This window comes from Pseudopodoces humilis, chromosome 21, assembly GCF_049639895.1.
Source record: "Pseudopodoces humilis isolate 2021_Gansu_Grassland_sample_001 chromosome 21, ASM4963989v1, whole genome shotgun sequence".
Taxonomy (NCBI): domain Eukaryota; kingdom Metazoa; phylum Chordata; class Aves; order Passeriformes; family Paridae; genus Pseudopodoces; species Pseudopodoces humilis.
Window position 1 is genome coordinate 8,498,056 of NC_142220.1, and position 14,086 is coordinate 8,512,141.

At 42.9% G+C, this 14,086-nt stretch overlaps 1 protein-coding gene, 1 long non-coding RNA gene and 2 other non-coding genes across 4 annotated transcripts; 2 read left to right on the top strand and 2 right to left on the bottom strand.

Annotated features, from left to right (window-relative positions):
* Window positions 1–425: 425 nt before the first annotated feature.
* Window positions 426–6,763, bottom strand: LOC148182711 (uncharacterized). Its single transcript, XR_015774314.1, has 3 exons — window positions 6,711–6,763; window positions 5,930–6,044; window positions 426–5,291 (listed from the first exon to the last, which is right to left on the bottom strand). It is a non-coding gene; the product is annotated as an uncharacterized LOC148182711 (long non-coding RNA).
* TRNAM-CAU (transfer RNA methionine (anticodon CAU)) lies at window positions 1,053–1,124 on the bottom strand. Its single transcript has one exon. It is a non-coding gene; the product is annotated as a tRNA-Met (tRNA).
* LOC148182713 (U6 spliceosomal RNA) lies at window positions 1,923–2,029 on the top strand. Its single transcript, XR_015774360.1, has one exon. It is a non-coding gene; the product is annotated as a U6 spliceosomal RNA (small nuclear RNA).
* A 29-nt stretch (window positions 6,764–6,792) lies between the features above and the next one.
* Window positions 6,793–12,523, top strand: LOC148182714 (uncharacterized). Its single transcript, XM_088065368.1, has 7 exons — window positions 6,793–7,014; window positions 7,765–7,968; window positions 8,054–8,179; window positions 8,461–9,118; window positions 9,237–9,308; window positions 9,397–9,595; window positions 12,361–12,523. Exons 1-4 carry the CDS (start codon window positions 7,010–7,012, stop codon window positions 8,567–8,569), a joined length of 444 nt encoding a protein of 147 aa, XP_087921494.1. The 5' UTR covers window positions 6,793–7,009; the 3' UTR covers window positions 8,570–9,118; window positions 9,237–9,308; window positions 9,397–9,595; window positions 12,361–12,523.
* Window positions 12,524–14,086: the final 1,563 nt, after the last annotated feature.

Consider the following 14,086-nt stretch of genomic DNA (forward strand, 5'->3'; position numbering starts at 1 on the left):
AGGTGGGACGGGGCTCTGAGTAACTTGGTGTGTCCCTAACCATGGCAGGGGGTGGGACTAAATGGTCTTTAAGGCTTCCTTCCCACCCAAACCATCCTGTGACTCTACAGACCTTCAAAAAGCATGTTATAAATTAAATTAGAATTTTTATAACTAGGTCCCTTGACTTAATACTAGTTTAATTTAAAATAAATACAATTTACTGAATTTAATAGTAATTTGGTAAAAAATAATACAGTTTAGTAAAATAATACAATTTAGTAAAAAATTACAATTTATATATGTAATTTGCCAGTAATTAAGTATGATTAAAGCATAAGCAAAACCGACCGGGGTACAGGGAGGGCTTTATCACCCCACCTCACGTACAAAACAAAGCACTTCAAGCTAAACTTATATACTGTATGCTTATACATATTCATTAATGTTTCTCGTAAGTTTCCTTCTATTTACGATTTTTTTTTTACTTTATGTCACTTTTCTTCACGGCACTTGCCTCACTTGTTGTTAGGGGATCTCCAGTCTTCTTTTCGTGGTCTTTTGGTGAAGGTTTCTCCTCTTCCTCGTTGTCCTCTGGATAACCTCACAGGTTTGTGTGTGCGTACTAAGTGTTGTGTTGTCTAAGTCCACTAACTAGTCTGATATTTAATGATTTTTAGGCCCAATGCTTAAAGTTGTTCTAATTTTGTCCATCTCAAGGCCGTTTTCATCTTGGGACATCACTGATCTTCCAAACTACATCCTGTACGTCAATTTTAACATGTAACATCTGTAAAGTGGTACATCTGCCTTGTAACACTGATTCTTTTGATTGCTTCTAATATTAACTTTAATAACAGTCACAATTTAGTTAGCACGAATCAATTCCTTTTATTACAGTCACCAGAAGAACGGCTGTAGGCATCTTACTGCTCAGCGCTCTGTCCGTCCTTCCCTTGCACCAGCCGTACCGCACGGAGCCAAGATTTTAGCAAAAACAACTGTGCTCGCACCAGCCACACCACTGTCCCCCACACCCAAAAACAACCAGGAGAGAGACGAAAAAGATCAGCTAGCAGAGGATGGTTTCGATCCATCGACCTCTGGGTTATGGGCCCAGCACGCTTCCGCTGCGCCACTCTGCTGCACAACCAACTGTGCTCCTGCCCCGCCTTAGAAGCGTCTCACAGGCCTCGCTCCCCGCCCGTCCCCGCAGCCACGCGGCCACAGCCGCCTGCTCCGGACATGCACTCCAAATATGTAAGGAGTAATGGTCATAAACTAAAACACAAGAAGTTTCGCCTCAGCAGGAGGAGGAATCTCTTCGCACTGGGTGGCAGAGCAGTGGAACGGCTGTCCAGGCAGCGGTGGAGTCTCCCTCGCTGCAGCCATTCCAATGCACCGGCGTGGGTCCCTGTGTCACCTGCTCCAGGCGACCCTGCCTTGGCACGGGGCTGTCATCTCCAGTCGGGCCTTCCAACCCGATCGATTCTGGGATTCCGTGAGGCGACAAATGGCTTCAGCCACCCGCATACCGCCACAGGTCAGCAATATTAACTACTTTAAGCCCAAACCACCGATGTGTCACCACAGAAACGTGTGACATTCCCAGCTGCGCACGGCCGAACGGGACTCAGAAACCCGCCGAGGGTCGTTGGTACAAACCGGCCCCGTGAGGAGCTCCGGTACCGCCCCGTCCCAGAGTGCTTTGCGCTCATTTGCATACAGCAGGGCTATTTGCATAACCCGGGTTAGGCCGGATTTGGGGTCTGTTCCCCTTTTTCCGCCGTCTCCTGCCCGCCAGACCCTCGGTACGGCCGGGCTGCTGTGCACGGCTCCTGCTCCTCCCACCGGCACCGCCGAATTGTCCCTCCCGGGTCATCCTGACCTTGCGGAACCCGCATCCTGTGGGTACAAATAGCGATGGGTGGAGAGAAAGATTCGTGCTCGCTTCGGCAGCACATATACTAAAATTGGAACGATACAGAGAAGATTAGCATGGCCCCTGCGCAAGGATGACACGCAAATTCGTGAAGCGTTCCATATTTTTTTCTCCGTCTCATCACTCCAAGCCTGGAATGGGGAGCTTAGGGGTGACCACGTTCCCCTGACAGGGCAGGGTCAGTTGTGGCAGGAGGAGACGGGAGTGGCACTAGGGGAGGTTTAGGATGCACATCAGGAAGATTTTATTCATTAAATGAGTGATTAAACATCAGAATGGACTGCCCAGGGAGGAGTCACCATCCCCGGACGTGTTCCAGAAACCGCTGGACATTGCAGTCAGTGCCATGGTCTGGTTGACAAGGCGGGGTTTGGTCACAGGTTGGACGCGATTGTCTCAGGGGCTTTTCCAGTGTAACTGATTCTGTGATTCTGGGAGCCCCCTCTGGCACCCCACCAGCTCCCAGGACCCCCAGAGACACGGCCAGGATATCAGCGGGTCCTTTACTCCTTACTGCTGCTCCCGTGCCAAGGTCCCGCAGGCCTGGAAGGCACGAGGATGGGCACTGGGTGCCTTGGGAGAGTGTCTGACCTGGCTCAGCTCCTCACTGCACTGCACAGAACAGGTTCCCCCCAAGACATCCAGAGGCTCAGGGCTCTACCCTGGCTGGACCCAGAAGTTTTCCTTAGTCCATACACTGACTGCAGTAACAAATTCACTAAGGCTGCTGCAGAGGATTGACTCACAAATCAGAGCGTTTGTTCTGACCTCTCTGGCCCTGCAGGGACTTGCCTCCAGACTCAGATTATGGTGCTGCCACAGGTTGGTACCTTTTTATATTCCATTTTTTCCTCATTATCCTTTGCTTCCTCTGCACACAGCACAGTGCAGGTTCTGGCACTGCCAGGCTCTCCTGGCCACTGCATGGCACGCATGTCTAAGATGGACAGTCTATTTCTCACCATTTCCTTCTGAGGATTGTCTCCCCAAAATGGTTTTATTTTCACGCAGGGTGTCTTAAGCAAAGCAGTAGGACTCTGCTCCACAGAATAGCAAATCCCCCTGGCCATTACTGAGGTGCTTCCATGATGGAAGGAGTAGTCCTTGCTCAGGAACTGCACATTCTGTAATTCATCTTCTTTCTCCACACTACGGGATCTCACTCTTGTGGGATTCAGTGCTGGCTACCAAAAGAACAGGGAAAGATTTGCCAAAAAAAACAGGACTGAAGGCACAGGTACAACCCAGAGCTACCAGGGGCCAAAAAGCTCAAGTTCCTTTGCCTAGAGGGTTTGCAGCAAAGCACTGAATCGAGAAGGATTGCTTCCCTTAAAGATCTACAGCTACTGTAAGAAAAAGGAGAGTTATTTTTGGAAGGTCTTTTATGAAGAGGTAGTGCTTTTTTGGCTTTGGCAGTGGGGATTGTGTTTTATTTCAGCCTGAATCCTGTGATGAGGTGAGTGAAGCGAAATGAGGTGGATGCTTTTTGAAAGAAAAAAGCAGAACAGAGGCAGATGGTGAGGGGGAGAAAGTAAAAATAGGAAACATGAAACAAATATATTGTTAGAGATGCTATTTTTCTGTAGTAAAAATGCTTCAGCTTCTTGGTTTGATTGACTTCCTTTTTTTTTTTTTTTTTACTTCATGTTTTCTGCATGTTTTATTGCATGTTAGGTACCACACAGCATAATTCAGTTTCTTTTTTGGACAAAAATGAATGCTTTTCAGATATGATGATATCAGATAAAAGAAGGAAGTTAGGAAGCTCATGTGAAAGAATTTAAATGTGATGAATCATCCAACCTCAGCAGTGAACAATAAATGTGAGGAATTCTACTTTGGTATTACTTGAATTACACTGCTCAAGGTGCAGTGTAGGTCTTGGCTTCACTTTCCTTAAAATCTCTTAGAATAAAGTAGCTCCTGTGCTGTATAATGAAATGACCAGAGGCTCAGTTTGGAAATGAATGTGTTCCCCTTTAACTGAATGTCAATTTATCTTTCATATTCTGTTCCTAACAATTTGAGGGGTTCTGAAAGCACTAAGCATCTAACACAAGCAAAGTCTCCTGCTGGAATGAATCGTGGGTGATAAACCCTGTGGTTTTCAGTTTCCAGCTTTATACTTATGTTTATTTATTAAATAGTTGCTTTGATTCTGTTTTGGGTTAGAAAGACTGGTTACAAGATGAGAGATGGTCTTTGGGGGGCTTATTCATGTCATTGCTGTGCTGTGTCTTTTAATGAGGTGTCAGTATTGCACTGGAACATGGAAACAAATGTCTTTGTGCCAGTGTCATAGCTCCCTTTCTATCTAGAAATAACCATTATGTAACAAATACAAAAAGCAAAGTAAAGACTCCCTAAAGTAGGACACTATGAAGTCCAAAATATTAAGAGGGGTCTAAAAGGGATTCTGTTCCTGAGGTGTAGGTCTTCCCACATCTGCTTAATCAAATGGTTTAGAGTCATCCTCATCTTCCAAGCCCTTAAATCATGGATAACTGGAATCTGGGAGAACACCCAGTGAAAGGGCTGAGCTTCCCATGCCTTCTGGAAACAGGATACTGGGCTGGATCAGCTTGGTCTCTGTGAGGGTTTTATCCCATTACACAAATACTTTAATTACTGTATGAAGAAGTTTGCATTGGCATTTCCAGGGAGCAGTTTCTCAATCCCATCTCATAAAACAGAAGATAAATGGGGTACTTAGACATGTTCCTGGGTTAACTGATAGCTCCTGTAGCAACACAGGGCATTTTGAAATGAAAACCACACTTCAGGAGGTTTCTGGGTGCACTACTGCCATGCTAAACAAGATGTTTGCTCTGGAAACTACTGAAGCACAGGGAAATATATTCATCAGCAGCAAGGTGATAGCACAGCCAGGATTTTTCACTGATGGAGGGGGAGAGAGTGAGCTGCTGTAGCTATGAGACTGCCATACAAACCTCTATAAATACATATATAAATATATATATAAACCTCTGAAATTCCTTCCTGCATGGCTGCAGTTTGGGGTTGGGAGGAGGCAGCTTCTGCACCTGGTGCCCTCTGTTCCACGTTTGTGCATTACTACAGAGAAGAAACCCCAACCTTTGTGGCCTGGGGAATTGGCTTTGGAATTTCATTCCTCAGTAGCAGCTGCTGCTTCATAAGACACAATTCCACGTCCCAGGAATGCTGCTCATTTCAGGACCTGTGTGAAACTGCTCAGGGGCAAAAAATATTCACCTTGTTGACAGGGATGTCCAGGTGGTAAAACCAACATCAGTACAAATATTGGTGGGATTGAAAGCATTTCTGTGCTGTGTTTGTCACACAGACAGGATCAGCTCCAGCAGCTGAAATAAACACTGTCTGGCAGATCCTAAAGAGATGAAAAGAAGAAAAAAACCACCCTCACAAAAATGGCAAATATACATTAACTTAACAGCTTTGAAATTTTTTCTTATGTAGTAATTAATTTTTGAGGACACTGACACGGTCCTCTGTTTTTACATGCTATTTTTAACTTTATTAGCATGCATAACAGCAGTAGCTTGCTTAGCTTAGCAGGCATAAAAGGTAAGTTGTTGCACGACTGCTTTTGTTTCCAAATTACTTGGTAGAACTAAATGTTGTTTGTACCTTCTTGCTCCTCCCAGCACCTTTGTGATTCCAAAATAAACAGGAACCTTAAGCACACAACAGGTTTTGGTGTTAACACAATTCTGTTCTTTGGAATGTGGATCTAGCTATACAAACAATAATTATATTTGTCAAGGCAATCAGAAGAACAAAATATGAAAAGCCTCTAAACCAGTCCTGTTCACTTGGAAACAGTATCACCAAGTAGATATTTTACAGAAATAATGGTAAATTATGAGAAATTATATCTAAATTAAATGGGTAAAGTGTAAGGGATTACTTTTATGCACATGTATCACTGAGAATTTGGGCTATTTTGAGCAAAACTATAATTAAACTACAATAATGCTTTTAAATTTCACTTCTCTGTTAACTCACATAGTAAAATGTACTATGAAAACCTCTCACAGGCTGAAGATGTAAATGACAAAAGACAAACTTCAGGGAGTGATGGCCATTTTCTCCAGCTCTTTATTTTCAAGTTATGTAAATACTGGACAAACAAACAAACAAAAATTTGTTTTGGTTATTCAGCTGATTCAGAAAATGAAAATAAATATTTTTATAAGACTTCAGTCACCTACTAGTTCTTGAGCCAACTTGAGTTGTTACTGTGACTCTACCAAAGCTGAAGTAGAAATAATAAAAAAAATAAATTGGCAGGTATGATTGTCCCTCTCTTGTTTACATAAAATTATCCAAATATTGCTGGCCAACTTGGTCTGAGTTTTTAGTTACTTATTTTAAAACAGCAGGCTGCATCTTGCGGAGCTGCCAAGGACCTGGTGGAATGCAGTTTTCGTACATGTCGCTATTAGAACACACTGTGACAACAGAGATTGCAAATTCTCACTGCATTTTCTTCCTCTTGGTGTCAGTGATTTAACATTTTAACAGGTAGGTCACATTTCAAACATTTTTTGCTCTTCAGAGAAAAATTCTAGTTTTGTCTCTGAATCTGGCCTTTCGGAAGGTAGGATAACCTTGTACTTTGGATATTCTTCCTGCGAATTGCTGCTCGGGAAAACAGTAGATTTTTTAAATTGTGCGTAACACATGTAATTGAAGTTTGTTATTAAACAAATATTAAAAAAAACTCAAACCATGCCGGGTTACTTCTTCCTCTAGGTTTCAACGAAGGGCTGAGAGCAGTTTTTACCTGAGCGCCACTGGCTGCTCCCTCAGGACAGGTTTCGAGTCATTTGGTTTAACATTTAAAACCCTTTTGATTTTTAGCCTTTTTCCTTAAACCCGGGCCGGGCCCCTCCCCGCCCTCACGTGATCCTCGCGTCATCAGCACGCGCCGTCGGTCACGTGTCCCCTGTTTACCTCGGTCTGTGGCGGCGGCGGCTGAGGGACGGACAGACCGACCCCGACCGACAGACAGCAGCCCGCCGGGAGCAGCGGGAGACTGGCGGCGGGGAAAAGGGAGGGGCGGGCGTACCTCGCAGGGGTGCTATGAGGTGCGCTTGTCCTCTCTCAGGAGCGGCGTGAGGGGCTGGTGTCCCCTCAGGGGTGGCATGAGGCGGGAATGTTTGTGTCTGTGGGTCTGTCCCTGGAGCGGCATGGGGCGGGCATGTGCCCTCCCCTCAGGAGCGGTGTGAGTGGGAATGTCCTCCCACCTCAGGAGCCGCGTGGGGCGGGAATGTCCCATCTCCTCAGGAGCTGCGTGAGGGGTAATGTCGCCTCCCCTCAGGAGCTGTGTGAGAGGTAATGTCCCCTTCCCCTCAGGAGCTGCGTGAGGGGGAATGTCCCCTTCCCCTCAGGAGCTGCGTGAGGGGGAATGTCCCCTTCCCCTCAGGAGCTGTGTGAGGGGGAATGTCGCCTCTCCTCAGGAGCGGCGTGGGGCGGGAATGTCGCCTCCCCTCAAGAACGGTGTGAAGGGGAATGTGCCCTCCCCTCAAGAACGGTGTGAAGGGGAATGTGCCCTCCCCTCAGGAGCGGTGTGAGGGGCTGTCCCGCAGTCCTTCAGCGTGTTCCTGCTGGAAACCATCCCGCTCTCAGCCACTGCGGCCGCGGAGAGACGCCGAGGGGGGAAGACCCGAGCGGGTGGGCGCGGGTCGGGAGCCGCCGGTGCGGGGCTGCAGCGGGTGCTTGACTTGCGAGGAGCCAAAGGTGTTCGGCCATCAGCCCTCGCTATGCTGGCTCGGGACGCTGAGGTACCACCTGTTGTCCTGAGCTGCCTCTAAATAAAGCCTCTTCTTTAATTCCAGGCTCACCATGTCCCTGCCAGCAAAGAGGTGTGGAAGGCCCACAGTGTTGTCTTTTCTGGAGAAGAAAAAGAGAAAGCAAAGTGTTGATAGAAGACGGGGGAAAACAAGGATTTATGTGGGAAATCACATTGATCGGTGGCTGATACTTAAAGAAAAGCTGGATTTCAGAAATGATGCAGAAGTCGCAGGTTTTTTACTGGACATGTGAGTAGATTGTCACAATACTCTGTTTGCTAATACTAAGTAAATAATTCTGAGTATTGATACCAGTTGTGTCTTTTCTTTCTAGGTATGATAGCTATGACCCATTGTCTAAAGTTCCACACTGTCCCCTCTCTGAGGGTGTGAGAAGGATAACTGGGAATGAAGAAAGAGCATTGTCAGCCAGCACTCCTTTAATAGCAGCAGATGGAATGTTAGTACTGTCCTCTCCTTACTTGGGAAGGGTGGATGAAATATTTTTCTTGTTACCACTTGAAAGACTGTAGCTGACGTTTAAAAATAATGAGATAAAAGTTGTATATAAAAAGGAAAATATACAGCTAATTCTACTTAAATTGGAGATTTTGAGTATCTTTCATAGAAGTTTTTCTGTCTTTGTTTTCTTGTTTGTGTAGTTGAGCGCATGACACTACTGCAGAGTAAACAGGCACAACTTTTTTGCAAGAAGAGGTGTTTAACAGATTGTTTTTGCAGGTATGACAATGGTGACCAGCTGCCTAAAGAATCTGCTTGTTGTGGATTTGGAGATGTGAGAACTGTAACTGTGAAGAGAAGCAAGAGATACCAGGGGACTGCACTTTGACAAGGACAGAGGACACATTAGTGATACTGAGGTTTTTTGCATGTTTCTCACTTGGAATTTATGGATTTTATTATCATATTTAATTTTGTTTATTAGAAACTCATATCATTCATGCTCCGCTTCATTATCTAAAAGCGTCTTGATGCATAATCAATGGTCCAGTCCTTCTGAGGCAAGAATCTGAAAGAGGTATTGGAAAAGTTGTAAAACACCTAAGAGTACAAGCAACAAACCCAGTGACTGCCTTCCTTAATTGTGTACAGGGCTCATGAGTGATCAAGGAAACAGCCAGTACTTTACATGTGCCCCCATCAGCAGTTAGGCTTTTACAGCAGTGCAGTGTCCAGGCAACTGCATGTGCTTTAACCTTTCTCAAAAGAAAGATGTTTCATTGTTGACCAAGTGATGTTGCACACTAAGTGATGTGTTAAACTATCTAAACATAGTGCTGTGCTCAGCGAGGCCACCCCATGGACTGCTGGTGTCTGTTACTGCAATGTCTTCAGTAACTGGGGCATTCCCAGTTGAGATCAGAGGAGCCTCCAATAGGTATGCTTGTCCATTACTTTTTCTTTAGGTTTTGATTATCCACAACAGTCTTACCGAATAATTCATCCATGTCTTAGTTTTCTGACCTTTAAAAAACTGTATCTTCTAATGTGTACAGGGAGACACAGAGACCGTAGGACATTGCATTGGCATTGCATGATGTGTCCAAACCCCTCGCCAGTATGGTGAAGTATGTCAAGTACCATGTTTGTCTGATTCTCATCATCCACTGTGGTTTTCCTTGAGACTTTCCTAATTGTTCTTACTTTTGATTTTAGTAGGTGAACGAGTTGGGGTTCGGAAAGCAATTCTATGGCAGAGAAGAATTCTTGGAAGCTGGATCAGGAGCAAATAAATACCAGTGCTGATGAGGCTGAAAAATTCAAGTGCGTTCTTCAAAATAGCATTTTTCTCTGGCACTATAATTTTGTTTTGGAGTGCAGCAGTAACTGAATTCCTGGGACTGATTTGATACAGGTGAGACAGAGGATTTGAGTTTGATTGATTGCTTACTTCAGCCTTCTGAGATGCAAGAAATATTGTGAAAATTTGTTTGGTTTGAAAACACCTTTGTCACCCTGAAAGGTATGGCAGTGAGGCTTTGGAACAGTCTCATAATATCAATGTGAAGGTTCTAAATCCCACCAACTACGTAAAATGCTGGGCAAATGATCAGGCATGTACACAGTGCAAATTGTACAGGGCTAAGGAGCAACAGCTGCCTAAGATAAAAGAGAGTCAAAAATAAGAGGTGATGAGACAGGCATCCTAGGGCTTGCTGTGTTATTGCAGGGAATATTTACCTACCAGCAGTAGTTGTATAACCTCACTATAGTGAAAATGGTTTGTGTTTCTGTGTCTGAACACATCAGTGGTGATGGTTGGGTTTGTCATTGGTTCACAGGAGAGCAGTGAGGTAGAATGCTGATGTCACTGAGGTTCTTACTGGCTGTGGGATGTCCATACAGGGGTCAGGTCAGTTACCCAAAGTCCTGTTTGTAGTTGGACTTGCGTGTTAAAAGTAAGACCAAACTCAGTTGCTAGCTCAGAGGTTTTAGAAATCTGGGCAAATAGGAAATAGGGAGTTTTTTTCAGAAAGGAGCAGTGCTTATGTTAATGTATACTTTCTTGTTTTCAAAGGTATGGTACTGCACTTCCTATTGAGGGGAGGTGATGCAGGCAGGTATTTCCTTCTTTCCAGGAATTTGGCTGTCATGTTTTCCTGTTGTTGTTTTAGGCTTTACCAAATATGTCTTTTCATTTTGTGCTTGTAAGGGTCAGGAAAAGAACAAAGTCTTATTGTAGGTGCTTTATTAACACATTCAGAGTTAATAATCATAAAGCAGCTGGTGTATTCTAGGCTTTTTACTCTTGAGTCTAGTTTTAGGTTGGCTAAACACTACCTGTTTAGGAACTGCACACATCAAAGACAGTGGAGGAAGAACAGTTAAATTCAGCTTCATTGGTGGCTTAATGTTTGGTTTCTGGTGTGGTTTTTGGAGCCTGATGACATTGGCTTTCAGCACTTGTAGAGAATTAAGTTGATGGAGAAACAGTGAGGGAGCCAAGTGACTTCGAGATTTTTGCCAGGTGAAATGGAATGGCTTTTTGAATTGTGGCTATTGTGAGGAGTCAGCAGATTGATATAACAGGAAGGAAAGAATGTACAGAAATTCTGATTTAAAGGGGCATTAGCAGGGCAAAGCCAAATGGAAGAGTTACCAACCCACATCCATTAAGGTTTCAGTCCTTCTCCAATGCTTCTTCTGTTATTAGCTTCTAACTTTAACATTTGGAATTTAACCAAGCTAATTTAAAATTCTTTTTTCCAGTGTACATATAACAATTACAAAGCTGTCAAAGCAGATAATAAACAATATTTTAAAAATATATGTTATTTGCTGTAACACTGAAAAGTGATGAGTCAAAGTGGTTGAACAGGGGTTTTTGAGGATGCTTTGGGGAATTTGAGATTTTTTCCTGTTGCAGTAGTTGAACCATAGGGATTCAAAAATTCCTTTATCTGTGTTAATAAGACATATTCTCATGATAGAGCTGCCCGTGCCAGGGGGTTGGAACAAGATGATCTTTAAGGTCCCTTCCAACCCAAGCTATTCTGTGATTCTGTGAACTGACTTTCTTGGGATTTGATTATGAACTGTATAATTTTTTTCCCTCAATTCAGTACAAATGAAACGGAATACAAATATAAAATAGATACTCAGAAGTGTTACAGCAGCTCAGCAAGCAAGATTCAAGTGTGGAGTAGGATGAGTTGGTGTCAGTCAGTAACAAATGTTGAGTTGGGAAGCCCCAGCTTTGTGGGAGGCTTCAGCCTGTCCCTGTCTCTCCTGAAATGGCACTGGCAGCACCTTTTGTAATGGTGTTTGCTGCACAGCTTTCCTCATAGCTGTGGGACTTTGTAAGACTCTGTATTGCAGAACTTCTCTTCATCTTGAGTAGTGTGTTCTCTGAAAAGCCGTGTGATTACTGGCCAGACAAGGCAGTTGTGAAGTGCAATTCCCTTGGAAAGTAAATAAACAGTCTCCAGAGAAGGTCCAGCAAGCTGTTAATGCTGAAGACTTACCTTGACAAAGGTGAACAGCTGAGGAGCTTCTTAGCAAGCAGCAAAGTAAAGTTAAATTTAAAAGAAAAAGGGAAAAAAAAGCGCCTGATAAATATAATCTGCTTGGTAGGACAGCTTCCTGTGCTCTCCAAACAAATCAATTTTCAGTGCCTTGTTTTGACCAGTTGCAGTTTTTAGTTGGCCTAAAAGATTCTGCATGTACTGCTTTTAATATTTAGTGTTCATAGTTTGTTTTTAATTAAGGAAAAAAAAAACCAACAAACCAAAAACAACCACCCCTCACCCCGACAAACCAGGGTCTGTGGTTGTTCCACTGATGTGACTTCAAAGGGACTGTAAGACAGCTTTTCCTTACAGACAATTGAGTGGTTAGTCTCAGACAAATAATTTACTGTAATGCTGAATGTTGGTCTGTATTTCACTATAGTGAAACTTCTGTTTATATATCATGAAAACATAAGATTTTGCTCTCTTTATGTTCACTGCACATAGAAAAGCCCAAATGCACTTACTGTGATATTTCCTCTTGTTTCCAAGTTGGAAGATTGTATTAAGGAAATGCATTTCCCTAGACAGAGTGAAACAATACAAACTTATTTCATATTTAGGTATTTGAGTATCATATTGTAACTGTTATTATTGTGTTGCTTTTCAGGGTGAGCAGCATGAAGAAAATCAAGCTCTTGCATAACAATACTGGGGCAGTTTTTACTCCATTTTGATTTTGCTGTGAGGTTATTGTGAACTGTAAAGAATTACTGTAAGCTGTGTGAAATTCCATGGTGTGTTGAGCAGCACATTAAACTTAATTACCTGAAGTTTTCTTGTGTTATTTTAATGTTAATAAAGTGTGTGGAGTGGATTATTTCCCTGGGAGAGTGTGTACAGAGTTCTCTGTACAGCAGAGGGGCAGCAAAAAAGGACAAGCCAGAATGCTCATGGTACTGCTAAACTTAGTCAGAATTTAATAACTTTTTGTAGGTTATCTTAATGACTGAGTTCCTTACATTTTATTTAAAACTCAAAAGGGTTAAGATAGAAATAATCTAGTGTCAGTTGCAGCATTGTGTGCTTCCATCTGAATGTGTTTCTTGGAATTCTCTTCTTTAGGAAACAAATTTAACATATCTCATATATTGGAAGGCATTTCTGCAGTTGATTGATTCCCTGAAAAATGATGGGTAAAAATGCTGGGCTGTAGATTGCATTGTGTTGGTGCCTTCGAAAAAATGAGTAATTGAGATCAGCTACTCAGGTGCTTATCTAAAATCTTTTGTGATTGAATAATTTGGTATCTTATTTTGGCTTTTAATAATACAAAAGCTGATGTACATGAGCTGATACAAGATGCACCTTAATAATTTTCTTCTGTAACAGAGATGAAATAAGTGGAGTACTTTCAGTAACTGAAGTTCTACAGAACGGTGTTGGCGGTTCTGAATCTGTTTTGTAGTTACCAAGTGTGAGTAATCCTGGAAAGGTTTTGAACCGAGACGCTGACCTTGGTACAGTGTTCAGGTTATTCAGTGTACAGTTGTCAGAAGAACAGAAACTTCCAGTTTTCTGATTTTAACTTTTTTTTTTTTTTCTTTAACCACACACTTGCGTAAGCTATCAGGTCTTGATCTTACGGTATGGAAGCCAGCTGGGCTTTCCCACCAACTTACACTAGAACAGCCTTTCAGTGGGGAGAAATTCCCCTAATTAGATCATTATACTCGGCATTCCATTTTTCAAATGAGCTACTTCACTGGCTGTAAGAAACTGCTCTTGCTCTTAAATATTATCTTGATGCTTTTGAAATATCTGAATTCAGTGTTGCTTTATGAACAACAGATTTTTCTTTAAATTCTGCACAGATCTTTAAAAAGTTGGGAAGGCAGTTTTTCGAGACTTTGTCAAGATGAAAATGCCACTTCCTCTGTATTTGTGTTCCCTCTTTGCTCTGTAGCTTTCAGGTTTTTCTTTGACTACCAAACACTGATTCATGTAAATAACTCAGTTTGGCTCATGGAAGAAGTGTGTCTGGTGACACTTACTCTGAGTGAAGTGTCTTCCAGTGCTCTCAGATTTTCAATTCTTGGTGTCATTAGAGTGAGGAGAGAAGAGGACTCAGCCTTCCATTATGTTTTCCTCCAAAGTCTTCAAGATCCAAAGAATCCACAACTGTGCCATGTTCTCAGCCAGTTCATCCTCGTGCTTGTGCCTTTTTAAATGCACCCTGCAAATATTTCTATTATTTAACACCATACTGTTATACAAGTGGAATAATACTGCCAATGCCTGTTGTCTCGAGTTGCACTCACTGTGTAAATTACTGGTAGAATGATTATTCTTGTTCATAGTACTGTAGTATAGTACAATTCATCCCTTACTAAGGC